The following is a 19,169-nucleotide window of genomic DNA, read 5'->3' on the forward strand; positions in this document are numbered from 1 at the left end:
CACCAGGCAGTAAAAGAATGATTTTGTAAACGAGATTGATTAAGTGTTATGTGTTTCTCTTTTGTAGAAACTACTTTATAAAAAAGAGAAAATATTTCGTCCATTATTTTGTGGGACGTTCAGACGATTATTTTTGTATATATGGTACGTCATAAGATGTCTCCATTGATTGGCTCTGATTCAAGGCTATGTAAACGGTCACTGCTCAGTGGCCAATTGTGAGGGGTATCACCGTATCACAACTCTTGCTGCTCAGCAGTCAGCGGTGTTGTCCACTTTCTGTTTCTAGCAATAAGCAAGCTTTCTAGGCTTGTTTCTAGGGAGAAACAGCCTGTATGTAAGAAGGGTAGGGTAAGATTATAATAATACATTGCATGGGCATTGTGCATAGGTCTGAGGATTGGATGCTAGATCACTATCTGCAATCTCAGTGGATACTGGATCTTGCAATCGACTTGGGAGTGCATGCCGAACTTGATGTGATTAAACTTGTTTATATACACTGTGGTTAAACTCATCCAACATTTGTTATATCAGATTCACCTGGACAATGTGTACTGTGCTATAGTTGTGTAAATGCCATGTTCCATGATCCATATGCTTCCTGGGAACTGAAAGTAGGATAACATTATACTGGGATATTCGGAAGAAAATAGGATCAGAAGAACCCGTGGTTTTCCCACTCATTACTGGATTATCATTGTTTTCTTCTTTTCCTCTGTTCCATCATACATTGTACATTCTGTCCTTCCAGTGTTTGTCAAGTTCTTTTTTGAAGTTGTTTGTTGTGTCACAGTTGATTATGTCCTCCGGCAGGCTATTCCAGAGATCGATGTTCAAATTGGGTTCAAATCGAAGTCCACATTGTTCAAAGGGCTGGTGAAAGGTGATGTTTTGATGCAGCTTCAACTTCTGTCCTTTTTCAGGATCCCAATATTGAAATTTTGTTGGAATTTTCATTGAAAGAGAAATGGCTGGATGCTCTGGGGAGGAAACTGATGAATTCCAAAGTGTTTTTGGCAGTAGTGACTTTCAGCTTACTCCAGAATTAAGAAAAAAGGCAGAAGAAGAGCTTCAAGAGAAAGAAGAGTGGCGGGAACGAGACATTGCAGCACTGAGAGACCTTGTTGCTGGTACGTTTGTTGGTCTTGCTGTGTATGGCTGTAAGATAATCTACCATATTATCTGTCAGTCCACATCTTGGGCTTGCCTAGAGTCCTAGACTACCTATGTTTGGATGTTCCCCTTATTCATTGTTTGCTGTTGTTCATCTTGTACCTAGCTTTTGAATTCAGGTTCCATATCTTCAGTCTTTACCCCAGTGCAGCAAAGTTGCTGTCACATGGATGACCTAAACTTGCATACACATTGATGGAGAATACCTGAGACTTCCATTTTTAGCACCCTGTTTGTCAACTCTCCAACCATGGTTCATTGAATTATCCCAAATGCACTTGGTGCCACCCTTCTATGCTGTTTGCAGATGATGCTGACTTGAACTCAAGAATGGATGATGAATTTCTGCTCAGATTTCTTCGTGCTAGGAAGTTTGACTATGATAGCAGCTTTCAGATGGTAAGTTATTGCTCAGCAAATGCACTTTTTTGTGCATGGGAATTTCGTTATTTTAGTAATATGCTTTTGTGTTTCGATTATACTGCTAATTGAGCAGTTATTGAGAGCACCTTCCATATTATTTTGGTGTACAGTCACAAATTGCTCGAGGTGAAAGTATTTACACAAAGTACCTATACCTACTGTAAAGTGTGATACCCACTAAAGGATAAATGATCTCCTTGTGGCTTGTATCCATCTGTTCCATTCCAGCAGCTCTGCCTCTGTCCTCGACCCTGCTCGTCCTGTGGCCAGACTCCAGACAGCACATCCCTCTCAGCTTACCGCCTCCTCCGACCTCCGTCTCCGGCTACCGTCTCGACCTCAGCATCAGCGCGCTGATTATGTCCGACCGGGTATCCTCTAACTGTCCGTGCTGTCTGTGGTCGGACGGTGCAGCTGCAGCAGTACTACTGGACGCGCGCCCGCCACCAGCACCTGTTCGACCGGCTGCTGCCGTCCACCCAGGAGCGCGTGCTGCGCCACGGCCTGCAGATGGTGCTGCCGCAGCGCGACCCCAACGGCTGCCGCGTGTTCGTCTTCCGACCCGGTGAGCGGCCGCCGACGGGCGAGGGTGGACGGTTCGGGAAGACGGGGGGAGGGAGTCTTGGTGTGCCATTGTGCGAGGACTGAGACGGTTGCATTTGTATTTGCTTCCATTCTTATTAGAAATGTTGCTATGCTATTCTAGGATGAAATGCTGCTCGAACCAAAGGCTTAATTATTTATTAGTGACCTTTCATTATTGGATGTCCACGTTTGCTTCTTATGTGTCGAGACGTCATTTTTCATCGAATTTATATCGCTCTTGCCGAAGCCAGCCGTCTCTGTAGTCTGTGGGGTCACGAGTTCACGATGTTTTACTATCGCACTCGTTCCTTGGCTGACAGCTCTGTGATACAGCTTTCCACAATAAATAAATCCCTTACATGATGCCGTCAATTCAACTGTTAGCGTGCCTTTACGTAGCCTGTTGGTGCCTGCTGGCTTATGAAATGCATGCACACAGCGTGGTTCTCCCTCCTTCTCTACCACTCTCCCCCACTCTTTTGACTCCCCCTCTCTCCCCCTCCCTTCCCACCAGGCGCCTGGGATCCGAGCGCGGTGACGATGGACGACATCTTCATCTCGAACGTACTGCTTCTGGAGCACATGGCGCGGGAGCAGGCCACCCAGGTCAGTCGTCTGATGTGAAGCTGGTGTGGTACGAGTCGTTTGACACATCAGCAGCTAGGCCAGCTCGGCGATTCTACATCGAGTTCTTTTTTTTTGCAATTTGCTCTTCTGATAACTAAGAGCGCTAAACTTGTGCTTGAGGTGCGCAGAGTGCGCAGAGGAAACGTGTTTGACGGAATAGGATCTCCAGACGGATGGACGGCCGCTGCCTCCTCCCCGAGAGTGCTAGTCCGTCTCAGCTCCCCACGGAGAGTACTGGGACTGAACCGTCTTCCCCAGAGAACGCTGGAACCGTCCCGTCTTCCCCAGAGAACGCTGGACCGTCCCGACTCCCCGAAGAACGCTGGGACCGTCCCGTCTCCCCCAGAGAACGCTGGGACCGTCCCGTCTCCCCCAGAGAACGCTGGGACTGTCCCGTCTTTCTCAGAGAACGCTGGGACCGTCCCGTCTCCTGTGTGCGTCTCGTTGGCCGTTCGCCGGCGGCCGGTCCGACTCGAGAGTGTTATAAATCACGAACTGCGCGTGTGCCGCGCGGGCTGACCCTTGGACCGAGCCGCTCCCGAATGTTTGATAGCAATCGACGCTCGCCGTATATCCACGGCGGCAGAAAAAAAAAACGATTGGCGTCGCTGGCTACCTCGGTAACGGCAAAATGCGGGCGTCACTAGCCGCATTTCTAGACTTACGGCTGCGAATCTGAGCTTGGTTTGTTGAACTGGCTTTGAAATTGTGGTGGATAGGGGTCATGCCATTTCCTTCCTACATTGAGATATGAACCAGAAAATGACATTTGGGGAAACTGGAGACTTAAATCAGACGTGTCATGCCCGGCAGTTATGTAACTGAATCAGATGGAGCGGGGTTATGGGGGAGGGCTGATTGAGCTGATGTGTTGAAGTGGAATAGGCACCCACTCTAAGCTGTCACTGTGTGTATCAGAAGAGCTTTGTAGGCGCACGAATCTGTCTGAGTTCCCACACGCGCGTAGCCTTCTGATAACGCCCGATTCTCACCTTGCCGTGCTATCAGGGATGAAGTTAGCTGCATTTAATTCGGTACGGGCGGGTTTTTCACAAACCTAGTCTCATGTCGTACGCTGAAACACCTCGAACGGTTTGTTATGTCAGGTGTCGACGGACTGATGTATCAACTGTCAGCAGTGCTTGGTATAACTTATCACGCTGTGTGCAACTTGTCTCGCCCGTTACCCGTCCACTGTCACGTGTATCCCCCACTTATCCGCCGATGTGCAGGTGATTTGAACGGTGGTCTGTCTCGCTCTCGCTCCAGGTGTGCGGCGTCGTGGCCATCCAGGACTTCACCGGGTTCGGGTTCCACCAGATGAAACACTTCACCACCGAGCACATCAGGAGGATGATCTCTATTCTGCAGGTGAGGGGCCGAGAAAACGGCGCTAACACTGCGCAGTCTGGTTTGATTGATTTGTTCGATTAGTTATGCCAATTTTACCCGATTCCTTGGTTTTCGAGGGTAAATCGGTACCTTGTCAACAGCTGGCGCTGGTCTATAAACGGGTCAAACACTCTTCAAAGATTGGGACAAATATCTCAGCTAAATGCGAAACGCTGTATGGTCGGTGGCGGGCCGCCTCTCGGCGCTGTGAACGCTGGCGACCTCTGTGGGTTTTGTTCAGAACTCCTCGGTTACTGCCGCCACCAACCGTCGGACGCTCGTCACCTGGAGACCGGCCTGGGAGGTGGCGCCACTCACACAGGCGTTTTGGCATCGCTGGGACCCTGTCCCGTCGGAAACGGAGCGGTCTGTTGACTAGTGGGGTCTCGGGAAAAAAAAAATCCTCGTAGAATCACCGACTGTTTATAATTGCTTTCCACAAAAATGTGTTTTATTGCAACTTCAGTTGCATATGGGTTGTGCTGAAGTGGGGTCGCGCTGTTTCCGCAAATCCTGCCGCACCATGCATCGGTCACGTGGGACTTTTTTTGCGGAGTGTTGCGGTTGTTGTTTTAAGTTCCATTTTAAAGTGCTATAACGAAAAGCAAAATTGCTGCATTTGACATTGGACGTGCATTTACTGCTTAAAAGGTTTTGGATAAGGTAGCTTTTAGAACTCGTCAACAACGCTGCTTTTTATACCACAAGTTTTTTATGGTGGGATGTTCGGAAAGAGCTGCGATGATAATAATTGGCGGCGCCTGGCCGGTGTTCAGTCACACGACTCCTTTAATGGTATTTTTTTGTGTGTTCTATCACAGTCACGCGGTTATCGTTCCTCGTTTCCTCTCTAGCTCGTTATTCTAGCGGTGTTGCGATTCCAAATTAAAGAAGGTATAAATACACCAGGCGGATGTATTTTTGATAGTCAGCAAAATGAACAACCATGGCAGGGCAGGGCTCCGACTCGGCCCAGTACAAACTCTGCACCAAAATAAGCCTACTCCATGAAATGAGAGCCTCGTTCATGGCTCCCCAACCCGTGAATATCCTCCCTGAATAGGCGCGTTGCCGTATGAAATAGCGACCTTGCAAGGCACGCTCAAATGTTACGAATGTTCCGCGAATATGCTCGCCGAACAGGCCGCTCAGACTAGTACGGCTGACATATTCACGGCGCTGTGCTATCGGTGGTTGGGGCCAAAAAGCGAATGAGGAACGAGCCGGACAGACTCAGTCCCAGATTTAGACCCTCGAATGTATATGCGTCGCCGAGTAAGCCGACAGCAAGCCTCTCAGACGAGTCTGCCGACGTCCCCAGTAAACGCATATAACATTCGAGGTCCCAACGCACCAGCCGCGACAACAGACATTGCCCGACTGCCCTCCGCCGGCGCACACTCACCCGACCTCGCCTCACAATCACGTGGTCAGCAGCCGACCAATCACTGCACGAGTCCGCGCCGCACAGCCCCGCTCCAGCGAGAGATGCTGTGCCGCAATACAGCGGCCGCGCGTCGGCCGGGAAGCTCAGCCGGCGGCCGGGCGAATCACTGATCACAGCAAGATACAAATATTACTTAAAACCACTCATGACCGAATTTCAACATTCTCCCCACCAAAAATGGGGTTTACCACATTTTTTTCACGCAAATCACTCCGGGAGAGAATCGCTTCACACGCGTGGTCCTCTTAGCCGCGACGACACGATCACTGTCCGCGACATCCCGATCGGCGCTCCGAGGCTTCGGCGCCCGCTCGGGCATCCCTCGAGCGGAGAGGTCATCACTCCGACGCGCCGAAAACGCGGCACGTTCAGGTGCAGCACCGGCGCATCTTGGCACGGTGCGGCAGCTTTGTCGATTTAGCAGCACCGGGCGCATGGTCGCATCCCTCGGGCGGAGAGGTGGTCCTTCCGACGCGCCGAAAAAGGCGGCCCGTCCAGGCGCAGCATCGACGGCGTCCCGGCACGGCGCAGCAACCATGCCGGCCCAGCGGCCCGGCGTACGGCCGGTAAAGGAAACTGAAAATAAGAAAGAAACAAACGCTTCGTAAGTAGAGGGCAAACATAAACATTTAAGGCAATCATGGCAACAGGGCCACTGCCAAATGGCCACAGACTCAGCCGCCAGACTGAGTTTGCCCTCACAAATAAACAACATTTATACACTTATCCTAAGCATTAAACAGATAACCCTCTAGTTCTCAGGGGATCAAACGGTCCCTTCTCAGCTGGGGATCTGTCAGGGCACTGCGGTTCATGGCCAGTTCTTCCCCACAGCGCGTTTCACTGCCAGAAGGCTCCCCACCATGGGACAGCCTCGGGGATGAACCCAACTGGGGCGCGTTGCGGTGGGTTCACCCACGACGGCGCCACCGATGCCACCGCCAGATCCCGCCGGGGTGCTTCCTCCGCACGGACGGGATGGGTCGGGGGCCGATGATCGAGGGCGCCTCACGGCACCACGACGGCCGGGAGCAGCGGCCATATGTCGGCCTCTCGTCAGAGCCCCAGATCGGGGGCGGCTCGTGCAGCTTCTCACTCATCAGCTGCGGGTTGGAGTGTGAGTCGCACATCTCCTTGTCATGAATGCCAGTTGGGCTCGCGTCCCAGTCAGCAGCATCGGGCCGACTAGAAGGGCACTGGCTCGTGTGGGGACCATCATTGTCTCCGCCTTTCAGCTCATAGTCAAAAATAGTATCAATGGCTCTCAGCCCATCAGCCTCCAACTGATCCTGTAGGACGACCTGATGCACGTCATCAGCCGCTACGAGGACGTCAACCTCACCACCCTGGAAATCATCAGCCATCTGGATCTCAGACGGCAACCGAGGTGGCTGAGCAGTTGGCAGCGATGAGCACAGCACGTCTGTGCTCTTCATGTCAAGTTTGAATGACGGGCTTTCGAAACGACTTTCAATATCAACCTCATCTCGATCATAGGCGCAAGGCTGCTCGGTTCTCTCATGGAACCCGATACAGGCAAATGTGTCGGAGCCCTTATCAGGTAGTCCCAGCTCCAGAGCCAGGGAGCTCCTGACATAGGAGGCGTCAGATCCTCCATCAAGGAGATCACGTGCCGGCGTGCGGCCATTGGGACCTGCTGCCACAACAGCAGCGGTTTGCAAGAAGCTCTTTCCTGTAGAGCTGACATTATATCGGTGACGACTGGGCAGCTCAACACCGTGCGTCTCAGCCTCTGCACAAGTACCCGGAGCAGGAGGCTCAGGAGGCTGGAGTGGTTCAGCATCAGGGCTCAACTCAGAAACTGCTGAGGGTGAGCGCTGCGTTCCAAACTCCGCATCATGCAACAGCGAGTGATGCTGGCGGCCACGCTCAGCACACGGACTGCCCAGACATTCCCTGGCCAGGTGTTCAGAGTCGAGGTCTCTGGTGGTCACCGAGAACGTTGCTGGTGGGTCAACAGCAGAGCATTCACTATTCGGGCCCCTAGCAAGCTCTCTGACCCGAATTTCCTCCTTCAAAAACACCAGGAAGTCATCAAAGTGGTGACTCGATCGTCGGGCCCACTCCAGACGCCAGTCTTCGGGGATATTGCCCTTCACCATGGGCAGCAGCAGGCTGGATAGGCTCTCTGAGGAGACACCCAGAGTGCTGAGAGCTCTCGTGTGCGCAGACAGGTGATCTATGAAGGATCGCATGGCCTTCAAGTCACCGTGGCGGACTGATGACATGTTCATCAGCTCCTTCAAGAGAGTCTCCCGTCGCACATTCTCGAGGTCAAATCGCGCTTTCAGAGCTGACACCGCCTGCACATACCCGTCACCCGTGACTGGGATGCCCTGAATGGCCCTTAATGCCGCTCCGGCAAGATGTGACCTCAAGACCACGAATTTCTGCACGTTGGCATAGCAGTGGTTGTCGTGCACAGCAATCGAAAACAGTTCCCAGAACTCGGGCCATCTCATCACATCACCATCGAATGTGGGAATCGCCACGGTGAGTGATGATTTCAAATCGGCGCTACCAGCTGCCTTCATCGACTCTGCCCTGAACTGGGCCTCCTCTGCCTTCTCGAGGCGAGTCAAAAGACGAGAACCGAGGAAAGCCTCATCCTCAAGAGTCTGAACATGATTTGTCTCATCGGCCTGACCCTGTTTGTCCAGCTGGACCTGCAAGCCCTGCAACTCAGCATGGATCTTCTCCACATGATGGAGTTTGAGGGCAAGCTGGTCCTGATCTAGGGAGGCCCGATCTCCTTCCCTGTAGGCCCGGAGATCGTTGCACGCTTTAGTAGCCTTTGTGCGGAGACGCGACCTAGCAGCCAGTAGCTCCTCCATGTTTGAGTGAAATGGGAACTAAATCAAAGTACAAAGTGGACTGTATGTTCAAAACAAACCATCAATTTACCCAGTGGACTCAACAAATTTAATGTCCGGTAGCCATGGGGACTGTGTCCTCCACTGAATAAATGATCCGGCCCCGGTGGACTATGTTGCGATTCCAAATTAAAGAAGGTATAAATACACCAGGCGGATGTATTTTTGATAGTCAGCAAAATGAACAACCATGGCAGGGCAGGGCTCCGACTCGGCCCAGTACAAACTCTGCACCAAAATAAGCCTACTCCATGAAATGAGAGCCTCGTTCATGGCTCCCCAACCCGTGAATATCCTCCCTGAATAGGCGCGTTGCCGTATGAAATAGCGACCTTGCAAGGCACGCTCAAATGTTACGAATGTTCCGCGAATATGCTCGCCGAACAGGCCGCTCAGACTAGTACGGCTGACATATTCACGGCGCTGTGCTATCGGTGGTTGGGGCCAAAAAGCGAATGAGGAACGAGCCGGACAGACTCAGTCCCAGATTTAGACCCTCGAATGTATATGCGTCGCCGAGTAAGCCGACAGCAAGCCTCTCAGACGAGTCTGCCGACGTCCCCAGTAAACGCATATAACATTCGAGGTCCCAACGCACCAGCCGCGACAACAGACATTGCCCGACTGCCCTCCGCCGGCGCACACTCACCCGACCTCGCCTCACAATCACGTGGTCAGCAGCCGACCAATCACTGCACGAGTCCGCGCCGCACAGCCCCGCCCCAGCGAGAGATGCTGTGCCGCAATACAGCGGCCGCGCGTCGGCCGGGAAGCTCAGCCGGCGGCCGGGCGAATCACTGATCACAGCAAGATACAAATATTACTTAAAACCACTCATGACCGAATTTCAACAAGCGGTCTCCAACATTTTAAAGATGCTGACATTTGTTACGAATGACAGTCCTTTTACACATTTTTTTTGTCGTGTATTTTTTGGTGTGAGTGAACTCGTCGTCATTTGTATCTTTTTTCTTATACCTTTTTAGATTCACAGCTATTGCTGAACTTCTTCATCCTCAAGCAATTATGCCTCAGTTAGGTGACTAAAACACGCTTTTTTCCAACTGCCATTGGGTACATCATGCTTTCTTACTACCGGTGTTGCGGCGTAAAAGCCCAGTAATACGAGCGGGCCGACGTTTCGTTTGAGCTCCTCCCGACCCAGCCTCGGATCGGTTATCGACACATCTGATGAGCCTGTGACGCCAGCCGTGACGTCAGAGCGCTGAGGGCGGTCCCGTCCAGATGACTCCCGTGACATGAGAAATTAAGTGTGTTAAGTGCCCGTTAACTTGGACACGGAGATGAGGGTCTGGCTTACCCCGCGATATGCTGTGATCCCGATACGTTCAATATTCGGCTGCCGAGGCGGAGTAATTGGGTGGCCATTAAATGATACTGAAACAACAGTTATTTCTAACACGGATCTAGCGACAGGCGTATTCGATTTTTTGCCACATGTATTTTCGTCCACATGTATCGGCTTGGTTATATTTTTTTTTTTTTGGATGTGACAAAAAGTGGTCGACTTCGAAATCCCTAGATCATTTTGCTTCGTAGGTATCACAATTCACATAAAGTCATCTATTACTTCTGGAGAAAGAACCGAGTCTTTGATAAATGAACCTTTTTACCCACCCTCACATAACATATAGTATGCCTTGCAATATTAACTATTTCTCTCTCTCTCTCTCTCTCTCTCTCTCTCTCTCTCTCTCTCTCTCTCTCTCTCTCTCTCTCTCTCTCTCTCTCTCTCTCTCTCTCTCTCTCTGTCTCTGTCTCTGTCTCTGTCTCTGTCTCTGTCTCTGTCTCTGTCTCTGTCTCTGTCTCTGTCTCTCTCTCTCTCTCTCTCTCTCTCTCTCTCTCTCTCTCTCTCTCTCTCTCTCTCTCTCTCTCTCTCTCTCTCTCTCTCTGTCTCTCTCTCTCTCTCTGTCTCTGTCTCTCTCTCTCTCTCTCTCTCTCTCTCTCTCTCTCTCTCTCTCTCTCTCTCTCTCTCTCTCTCTCTCTCTCTCTCTCTCTCCGTCTCTTTCCCCACTCCCTCGCTCCCACATCCCCGCAGTAGGAAGGTGCACGCTATTGTTATTACCGCCGCCCGCAATTTCGTGCCCCTGTCCCACAAGCCGTCAATGCGTAAGCCGGCAGTCCGTCCCCGGGTGACAACTGCCGCTCTCAGTGTCGGTGCTGAGAGCCGGCGGCAGCAGCGAGCCGTGCGTGGCCGGATGGCCGTTTCACCGGCGTGTCATTAGCATTTAATCTCGGTATCTGAGTCGGTCCGGCCGCGGTCCGTTTCCGAGGAGCCTGTCGGCCGGCGCGGCGCATCTCAGCGGTCTCCGGCCGGTGCGCCAGTGCGCCGGCCGGCGGCGTTTTTAGCCGCCTCTCGCTGCCGCGGACGGCGACGGCTCCAATAAACACACGGCTCGATTACGATCGCGGCCGAGTGGTCGGCGCGGAATGCGTGGGTGATGCCGCGCCGTCGAGAGCCCGGGCACCACGCCCTGGGAGCGGGGAGAGGGCGGCTGTGTCGGACCACCACGCCCTGGGACCGGGGAGGGGGCGGCTGTGTCAGGTCACCACGCCCTGAGACCGGGGAGAGGGCGGCTGTGTCGGGTCACCACGCCCTGGGACTAGGGGAGCTGAGAGGGCGGCTGTGACCTGGGGAGAGGGCGGCTCCCGTCATCCCGGCTAAAGCTAAAATGCTGGGAAGGATATGGCAACAACCTATATCGGAGGGACTGTTTGCGAATTAGTGAAAAGCAGCTTCGGTCAGTCGGTGATCTTGTATAAGCTGGCCTTCTTTTTGATGGTGTTGATGTAGATTCAAGAATGACATCCTATTACATTTATTATTATTTTCTCAGCAGGACTCGGACTCATGTTACATCTACCCGTCCAACCTTCATAAGGACGTTGGCCGTATGAGCCGCCTTGTGTTTGTGTCATTTCACCAACCTGTCTACCAACCGTCAGTCGATCTGTCGCCCGCGGAGTGACCCGTGGCTATCATCTCATCCCGGCGACATATGGATTTGGTGAAAACTAGGAGCGATTGTGGGAGCTCCCATCCTCCCGGCAGCGCGCCTGTCTGTCGGTAATTCACCTCCATGTGGAGGTGGCCATAGCCGGACGTCAGCCCGCCGTATTTGGATGTCAGTCTGTGGATTCCTTTTCACTCATTGCTGGTGTTAGCGGAGGATGACGCGTATATTTTGCTCGGACGTCACGCGCGGGGTGCGTGCCGTCGTTTTGTCCGTAGAGGGCCGCCCGCCCGCGGCGTAATGGTTGTATCCGTGTGGTTGCCCGGCCCGGTACGGATGCACCGACACACGTCTGGAAGCGCCGAGCAACTGACGGAGAGCCGTGAAGTAGTCCGTACCGCGTGACAACGCCGCCTGATTTCATTTCGACGAGTTAAGGAGGAAGGGTGGAACAAGACGAGTGCAAAATTGCATAGTTGGCGAGACAGAAGATAGGTTCCGAATTGTTTAAAAAAAAAAAAAAAAGAACGCAGCACGTGGATATTAGCTGTTGGATTGTAAATGTACGCTTGTGTTGGTTGTTAGTCATTCATGGCTCAATTATAGTGTTGTAAATAATGTTTTTGTTATTTATTGTGCTACGGTTCAATGATCTTAGTTCACAGTTAATGGATGTAGAAGTTCGGTGCCTAGAAGCCCCTAGAGTTGTTACTAATGAAGGTAGTATTTGGACGGCGCCACCTAGTTGCAGACGCTGTTACCTCTGGTCCGGAGAGTGCGTCCGATGTCTCGAGATGATATCCAGTACGAAGGGTATCGAGGGAAACTCGGTCACACGAATAATGACAGACAACAGTGCCCTCGCATGCGTGCGAAGGCACACCCTGGCAGGTCCAGCCGAGCACGATAAGATGTGTATCGCTGTGCCCACTGCCTCAGTTGCGTGCGCATGCTATGAACTCCGACATGGCGATCGGTCGTAAGGTTTCTCAATTTGATCCCGGATGAAGATAGAGCCGCTAAACGTCCGAGTCACATAAATCGTTAACTGGACACATTTAAACACTTTCCTGTGTGGAATGTGTTTACCCTACCATTTTCAGCTACACATCTTCTGTAACTAAGCGGCCACATCTTGCCCATTCACTACCAGCGTAAGGCAGCGCACGCGCGGGTGATAAACCACCCGGGGCGGCGGCCGTTTTCTCTCCGGGGACGTGTGTAGTGCGGCACCTCTCCGCCGCGGGGATGGATCTGCTGGCCGGCGGCCGCTGCTGTTTGCTGCATCGTGCCGCGGCGTGATAACGGGGTCGCCGGTGGGCGGCGGTGATGCATTGGTGTGTGCCCACCGGGCGCCGCCCCGAGATTTACTGGGATGTTGGTGGTGCTCCGGCCGTTTTTTATGCAAACAGAGGACTTTCTACATTGTTCGTGAAAGGACGAAATCTGATCTTAATCAACACAGCAACCATCGTTTCCGTTTACCGGCGTGAGATTTCATCGAGTAACACTGATATCGTCGCTGAGCTATCCGGCGACAGGACCATTTTCAAACTCCCACGATTGGTGCTCTCTGTTATTCTCACGGTTTGCTTGTTTAATGGAAAGCCGATGGAATCGGCATTCAGCTGGCATCCCAGAAATATGACGGGCCCGTGGAAATATGAAAGGTACCAAAATAGCTGATATAGTCCGTTACATTCCTCACACGTCTGGACGGGCTGGTGGTGGCGGCAGCCGGTCCATTGTCCCAGCACCCTCGGTACTCGGTAGTCTGTCCAGTGTCCAAGCGCCCCCGGCAGTCTGTCCCAGCACCCTCGGCAGTCTGTCCCAGCACCCACAGCAGCCTGCCCCAGTACCCCCGGCAGTCTGACCAATGTCCCAGCACCCCCGGCAGCCTGTCCCGGCACCCAGAGCAGCCTGTCCCAGCACCCTCGGCAGCCTAACCCGGCACCCACAGCAGCCTGACCAATGTCCCAGCACCCTCGGTAGCCTGTCCCAGAACCCTCGGCAGTCAAACCCAGCACCCCCGGTATCGTGTGACTGCCGAGCCGAGCCGGCTGCTGAGGATGGTGGCCTTGTATTAGGGGCAGAGGCGGTCCGTGGCTCACCGGACACACATGCATGAAGGAGTGAATGAATACAGTGGCGACAGAGCCCGGAATGTGACTGAGATGAAAGAACTCGGCTCTACCCCAATGTCAACGTTGACGGACTCGCTACTAAATATTCGGAATAGGAACCATTCCCCCACCCAAAAAAAAAGTGTGAAAGTTTGCTAGTCAAAATTGTAACTGCTAATTGGCTGGCTTGGAATTAAGATTCCTCACAGTCACGTCTATTGTGGCAGCTCTTCCCTCTGCCGATGTTACGTATTTTGTGACATAGCAGCCAGCTGTTTTGATAAATGATGACTCAAAGTATTCCAAAATCCATATAGTCTTCTTTGCTGGTAATGTAGTTATGCGCCTCATTTCCTTCGGGAAACCACTCCTGTCTCCTACATTTCACTTAGCCATTCAGGAAGTCTAGCTTTTTACAGAGATTTCGATAGATAAGTGGTCCTTTGGGGAACATTACACATCAGACTTTGACCCTTATGATGGTGTTATGGCATGTTGGTACGATTACTACGTAGTGTCAGCTATCTTTTTCTGTATTTTGACGGCGGTTCCTCCTTTTGCAGGGAAGCTTTCCGCTTCGGTTCAAGGGCTTTCACTTTGTATTTGAGCCGAGGGTGTTCTACTGGGCCTTCGCAGCTGTGAAGCCCTTCCTGAGCAAAAAGCTAGCCGACCGGGTAAGTGTTTACGGCGCCGCGTACCCTGTCATGGTTCATTGGATAAGATGGTACGGCTGTATTACCACCTCAGTACCTTCAATGTTGTCCTCGTCACACCAACCTTTGGTCAGATTGTATCGGGACATGGCAAGTTGTGAATCGACTTCTACAACTCTTCCTCTTTTTATTCATTTTTTGTCTGCATGACATCTGTACTTTCATCTCGTATTTTTATCGCGAGGCTTATTTGTTTTGGCAGTTGCTCATGCTCTTCTGTCGTTTTAACCCTGGGATTATAATGTAATGTGACACCATTAACGTGTTTATTACCAAAGCCCTTTTGCTCTGTGTGATTTGGCGTTGGCAACAGCATTAATGCTTTCGTGGAAGGGATGCATATTGGTTAGATGATAAGATACGGACGTACCGCTAGCCCACATTGAATGCGGCCCGTCCGTTTTCCGATACGATCGGGCAGGTCGGTGCTCTGAAGAGTGACGGCAGCTCTCGGAACTGCTTGCCCGCTGGTTTATTCACCCTTCACTGTGCCGACTGTTGCGAAACGCGTGTTCCCTTTGATTGGGATGCAAGACCGCGCTGGTGCGTCCCGCTCTTGCATTCAGTGGTACCGCAGGGCGTATGTTTAAAGCTCTAACTGCATTAGGAGGACATTTTCCGCTTGATCACAGTGCAGTTTCTTGTTCGCTCGCTGGTGATTATTTTAATGGATGTAACTGGCTCAAAACGGATATGGCGCACCGCTGCACGAGCGCGATGATACCATACCTTTTTTTTTCTTCCAATCGATTGTTGATTTGCTTTTCAATCAGCTGTTGACTTATGACTATTTCTAAAATAATGTTTTCTTGTCTCCCCGAGCCGTTGGCGCTGTGTCTCTGCTGTTCGTGGTAACTCTGTGTCCCACCGTGTAAACCACGGGTCACCGCTGACACTGCGCGGTGTCTGCGTCGGCAGCTGTACTTTCACGGCAGTAACCTGAAGTCGCTGCACGCGCACTTTCCGCGCGACTCGCTGCCGGCGCAGCTGGGCGGCTCGGCGCCGGGCTACGGCGGCGAGGAGCTGGCGCGGCAGCTGCTCGACAGCGAACACTACTTCGCTGGTGAGTGTGGCCTGACCCCTTACCCCCTGTAGCCGGAGACGGGCGGCGGATGCCGGCTGTACTCTGTCACACATAGTATCCGCTCAGCTAAATCACTGCAGCTTGGGGCTGTTTTTTTTTTAGTTTGGTGAACACGAAACATTGCTTTTGCTCTCAGCCCACGCTAAGCACACTAGTTGTGTTTTGAAATAATTGTCAGGTCTTGCTGCCATTTGTTGATCAAAAGTAGAGCGGGCTCTGCCGATGTAGGTCAGAAATACCATGTGACGCCAACGCGGAAATAATCCGGAGCGGACGCTGCTCGACAGCTTTCATACCCACAGCACATTAAGAAAAAATATATCGATCAGTTTTTTACACTTTCCGTAATTGGATTGTGTTTTGTAAATCTGCGGCCCGGCGCTGGGCGTGTGGTTGGTCCTCACCGCGATATCTTGTCGCCAGGCTCCGCCCGACACGCGCGTACCTCGTGACTCCTTTGGTGTGAGCGTCCGGGAACTCTTAGCTAGGAAACCTGTAGAGATGGGAGACGGGATACGGGCTTAGGTGGTAAATGATTGATACGACCAGATACGACTATGTAGTTTGAATTCACACACACAAAAAAAAATGTCAAGTCATTCTAACCAGTGTGAGAAAAAGAAAAGTGCGGTGAAAATAGGTTCGCTGATACCGCCTAGCGACGAACTGGGTTTTGGTTACTATGCGAAATATTGTGCTCTTTTCTCACTCGTTTTTGAAGATCTCTTTTCTTGCGCATGTGTATATGTACAAGGAACAATAATATCGGCCCCATTCCAGCTCCAGCGATTTACATTGCTGTCCGGCCGGTTTCACGTCAGTGGCAACCGTTGCTGGCGTCTCATGTGAATTTAACCGCTGATCGCGGGCCGTACTATATCATCGGGCGGGCGGTATGCCGACGTGCACTGTACGGCGGCGAGTATGGATTATGGAGACGATGACCCGGTGTCGTACCCACGCGGTGACGGCCGGCCGTCGGCTGACGGTATCAGGGCGTCCGGGAAGGGTAACGCGCCGATCCAGGCACCGGCGGCCCTGTGGCGCTGCCGGCCGGCCCTGTGACGCTGCCGGCCGGCCCTGTGGCGCTGCCGGCCGGCCCTGTGGCGCTGCCGACCGGCCCTGTGACGCTGCTGGCCGGCCCTGTAACGCTGCCGGCCGGCCCCCAAAGGTGCAGCCGGCTGATTGAGCGCTCTGCGGAGCTCCGGTGACGGGCCAATGTGTCAGTCCCGCCTGCCGCGGCCGGCGTGCGCCTGTTGCCGGGCGAATCGGCGCGCGGCAGAGGGGCACGTGACCGGGCCGCGGTCCGCCGTGGCCCCCTATGCCGGTGACACGTGGGGCGCGGCCGGGTCGCTGAGCGGCAGAGCGCCGTGGCCGGCCCACTTCCCGTCGCGCCGGCCTCCTCGGGCCATCAGGAGCCGGACGGGCGGACGAACGCTCCGATCAGACAGGGCTCGCCGCGCGATGTATTATGTATTGTATTTGTGTCTGCCGGCGGTCCGACGCTGGAGAGGGTTCCGTATCGCGCTGGGACCCAGAGGTGTAATTGATCCGAAAACGTTTTACCAGAGACGGCCGACAGTCTGGTAAAACAGATGGAACGCGAGCGGAGAAATGCCTGATGGGCGTTTGGATAAACCCATATGGCCACTAACCGCTACTTTCATTGACGTAACCGTGTTGTAACCTCGTGGCTTCTTTGAACTCCAAGGACTTTTGGGTTCGGTGCACCCCGAATGGAGATTACAAGGCACGCTTATGGAAGTTTCTTGTTCTGTTCATAGAACTTCGTTGGCCGATTAAATAGAGGTAATAATGTAAAATGCTGTGCAGCTCCTCCCAACTCGGCAGTTTGTCGTTTCGACTGACATCTGTGTGTGTGTGTGTGTTTTCAGAGCACAACCGGTACGGGTACACGGCCGACTCTGGTGGCGTGGCGGAGCCGCCGGCCGCCTGCCGCCCGAGGTATTACCCGGGCGCCTTCTGCATGCAGTCGGGCGACGAGGATGACTAGACGCCCGGCGGAGCGACGCCGAGCGGGCCGAGAAGAGGGGGGACAGAAGGGAACTTCAGTGAGACAGGACAGCAGTGAGTAGAGGATGGGACAGAACATGGGGCTGGACTGGATAGGGCACTGGACATTATGCCCAGAGCTGGCTCTGCGTGGAGTCCACTGCTCGCGGGTGCTGCTGCCAGGCGGCGAGTGCGGTTGTTGGCCGACCGTTCCGCCCGCCCTCTCCCAGCTCCAGTTCGGTCCGGTCCGGGACGCGCCTCGCTCGGTGATCTGTCGAGGGGCGGTTATATGCAGAAGATTCCAACTTCCCGGGGGTACTGTCATGGACCAACGGCGAACTGCGACCGTTAGTTCCTCGGTGATAGATTTGATCGATCGGATGATGTAATGGGTACATTGAAATATCAGTAAGTGGCTGCTGTTAACCGTACAAACGGCGCATACGCTGCGCGTACAAATGATCGTCATGACTTCTTACTCCGGGACCAAGTGCCAATGTGATACCCGAGCCCGTGTCAGTAATTGCCCATGTCAGAGCAGTCAGTGAATGCTCTGTTCGCTGGAGGCAGAGACACGGAATGCCCGCAGTGCTCAATGTGATGCGTTAGCTCCAGGGCCGGTGTCCCTGGAATGTGACGTTTTATTGTCTGGACGGGTTTCGGGCACACGTTAATACGGGCTTATTTACCTACTTATCTTTATGGGGCGTAATGTGATGAGAGCTGGGGACCAATGATGAATATTTTCACCCAGGGGTGAGAGACATATCAGTGATTGTCGCAGGTCTACCCTGCTTGTTGAGCTTTGATGAATGTTGACGTGACTGTATTTAGTCGACTAATCTGCGTTCTTATAACGCCGTAGGCAGCTGTGATTTATATCAGTGAATGTTGTGTCTAGCACCAAACAGTTCCGCGTAATATGTCAGTAATTTTTATATGTGGGCAGAAGCACTTGAATGTTTCAGACTGCCCGCCATAACCAAAAAGGATGGTTCGACTATGATAGTGTTCGTGCCCTGCTGACTGATCGGGATAGTGGATAAGGTTTATGATATCAGTGGATGCGCTTCGTGCATGTTTGCCCGGTAGTTGCTGTCATTTGTTTATACTGGTGTTTTGGCGTCTTGTCATTCCGTTCCGGAGTAGTACCCTGTATCATGCCTGTTTTGCGACATTCCCTTTTGACCTCTCTACGTGCCAGGTATACCCACCAACTCTCACGGAGCTAGATGGTGACATTCCTCGTTTATTTCGTTGTTATTTCCGCCTATGGCTGATTGACACAGTATAGAAACAGCAATAGGTGTGTTCAATGTTACTCGTTGGTTGCCTCTGTCCAACACTCTGAGCGCCGAACAGTGACTGGCGAGAGCATATCCGCGCGAGTCACCAGGTCACAAACGTCTGTGTTATATGTGCCATCGGACATCGAAGATGATATTTGGGTGGGCAGCGGTGGTCTGTCTGACATGTTATGCTGTTGATGAAATATATATTTTATGGAGAAATATCTGCAGTATCCCTGATTACCTCCTTGCTGGTATCAGATGAAGTTTCAGGTGCTCAGCTGATCTCGCGGACCTCCAAGCCTTGGTCCAAGCCGAGCTGTGGTCGAAATCAGAGGCAAAGATCGCTTAGTTTAAAGACGCTGCAGGTCATATTTATATACGCTCATCGGGGGAATCGGAATCGGAATCGGATAGTTGCACCCGTG

The 19,169-nt window shown here is 52.6% G+C and overlaps 1 protein-coding gene across 2 annotated transcripts; it reads left to right on the top strand.

The window, feature by feature from the left end:
- The first annotated feature begins 235 nt into the window (after positions 1 to 235).
- Positions 236 to 18,963, top strand: LOC122394444 (alpha-tocopherol transfer protein-like). Of its 2 annotated transcripts, none has more exons than XM_043391329.1 (9): positions 236 to 346; positions 927 to 1,133; positions 1,484 to 1,575; positions 2,014 to 2,164; positions 2,699 to 2,790; positions 4,081 to 4,182; positions 14,206 to 14,316; positions 15,274 to 15,418; positions 17,335 to 18,963. In XM_043391329.1, exons 2-9 carry the CDS (start codon positions 971 to 973, stop codon positions 17,451 to 17,453), a joined length of 975 nt encoding a protein of 324 aa, XP_043247264.1. In that variant the 5' UTR covers positions 236 to 346; positions 927 to 970; the 3' UTR covers positions 17,454 to 18,963. The 2 variants fall into 2 exon arrangements, with proteins under 2 accessions (XP_043247264.1, XP_043247265.1); XM_043391330.1 differs by having other exon boundaries at positions 318 to 333.
- Positions 18,964 to 19,169: the final 206 nt, after the last annotated feature.

Source organism: Amphibalanus amphitrite, unplaced genomic scaffold (genome assembly GCF_019059575.1).
Source record: "Amphibalanus amphitrite isolate SeventyFive unplaced genomic scaffold, NRLGWU_Aamphi_draft 000591F_arrow, whole genome shotgun sequence".
NCBI lineage: Eukaryota > Metazoa > Arthropoda > Thecostraca > Balanomorpha > Balanidae > Amphibalanus > Amphibalanus amphitrite.